This window comes from Austrofundulus limnaeus, unplaced genomic scaffold, assembly GCF_001266775.1.
Source record: "Austrofundulus limnaeus strain Quisiro unplaced genomic scaffold, Austrofundulus_limnaeus-1.0 Scaffold1217, whole genome shotgun sequence".
NCBI classification, from domain to species: Eukaryota; Metazoa; Chordata; class Actinopteri; order Cyprinodontiformes; family Rivulidae; genus Austrofundulus; species Austrofundulus limnaeus.
This window is the reverse complement of record NW_013953619.1, coordinates 25,177-26,608: the sequence shown is the minus strand read 5'-3', so window position 1 is coordinate 26,608 and position 1,432 is coordinate 25,177. Positions and strand designations below refer to the sequence as shown.

Here is a 1,432-nt window from a genome sequence, read left to right as displayed (position 1 = left end):
CCCCCCCACCCAGTGACTGGGCGCACCGGTGTGACCGGAAATATTTTAAAGGCTCACTATTAAAAAAAAATAAGGTCGCAATTAGTCGCTCTGTAGAACCCTGCAGCTCTATCAGGTTCTCTGAATGTTTCTCAGATTAATGCCGTCCTAACCTGGTCTAAGTTTCTCTATGACCTTCCCTTGACAGGTTTGCTGTGTGGTATCAGTTTAGAATTTAGATTTATTTAAATCAAGTTTCACACATAAACAGTTGTAAAAATGACCCAGGGAGAGGCAGACATGAACTGTATTTCCTCCTCACTGTGTTTGAGCTGATATTRAGATGGTCCTTATCCCTGGTGTCACACAGACATTCTCCACTGGACAAGTCCCCCCACAGCAGCCACACGGAGTTCAAGCAGCCGTTGCTTCTCGAGCCTCCTAACATGCCTCCACCTCCATCACTTCAAGATCCACCATGGCCACATGGAGCTCCTCCTGCTGGCAGGCCTTCCCTCAGCGACAGGCAGCCCACACAGAAGAAGGAGTCAGCTCAGGCCTCTGCAGTGACGGCTCATCGGATTCCCAGACCCTACAACAAAGTGGCCTCCAGTGAGTTACATGTACACACAATACAGTGTCAGACAGACCTACGGCAGGGCCTTTAGATTTATTCAGACACATTTTAAAAAGAATTTGAAATCAACTAAATATACATTGCATTGTTAGTAAAGATGCACACATTTTCTTGTCTGCTTTTGTTTTGGGTGAAATTTGAACCTGTCTATTTTGGTTTCTCTTAAGGCCCTGTCACACTATAAAGTTTTAGACAAATTATGTCAACTTCTGAACATTTAAAAGACTTCTTTGTTGAAGATGGAATTAAAACAATCAGCTGGTAGCCTGTTTTAGGTGTGTACATACTGTAATGCTAACAAATAAGAAATATCTAACTTTACTGGTAATTTAGACATAAAAATTTCATCAGGTGTCCAACATGTTAACATGTGACAGGGCCTTTAGACCTAGGGTTGATAACAAACAACAGTACCAATTTCTAGTTCACTTGAGAATCTGACATTGTTTATATTAAAATTAGTGCCTGGCAACTCACGGGCGCTCCCATGAACCCGACCGAGCTGCCGCTGGGGCAGAAACGTGGTGGAAGTCACAAGATTCTTCAAGATATTTTTTATTTTAAAACTTTTCACGACAGTGAGCTTGAAAGAAGTAAAGTTCTCTGTAAACTCTGGAACAATAAACCGTCTCACCACTGGAGCAGTTTGAGTCTGAAATATCACTTCAGTTTTAAACCAGTGTAGTCAAACAGAGGGAAGTTCACAGATGATGTTGACCAGCATCTTAGAGGAGAAAAAAAGAAAAAGTAAGACCAGCTTGCTTRGCCTTATTTGTTTAAAGTTTTAAAAAATGTATTGCCCTTTTTTTTAAATAT

At 41.3% G+C, this 1,432-nt stretch overlaps 1 protein-coding gene across 1 annotated transcript in view; it reads left to right on the top strand.

Annotated features, from left to right (window-relative positions):
* LOC106534595 (ataxin-7-like protein 2) overlaps nucleotides 1-1,432 on the top strand; it is a gene marked incomplete at its 3' end in the record, with an annotated part of 18,503 nt that overhangs the window by 6,948 nt on the left and 10,123 nt on the right. Inside the window, 1 exon segment of the mRNA XM_014031286.1 lies at nucleotides 350-591. Coding sequence (XP_013886740.1) covers nucleotides 350-591 — 242 coding nt within the window.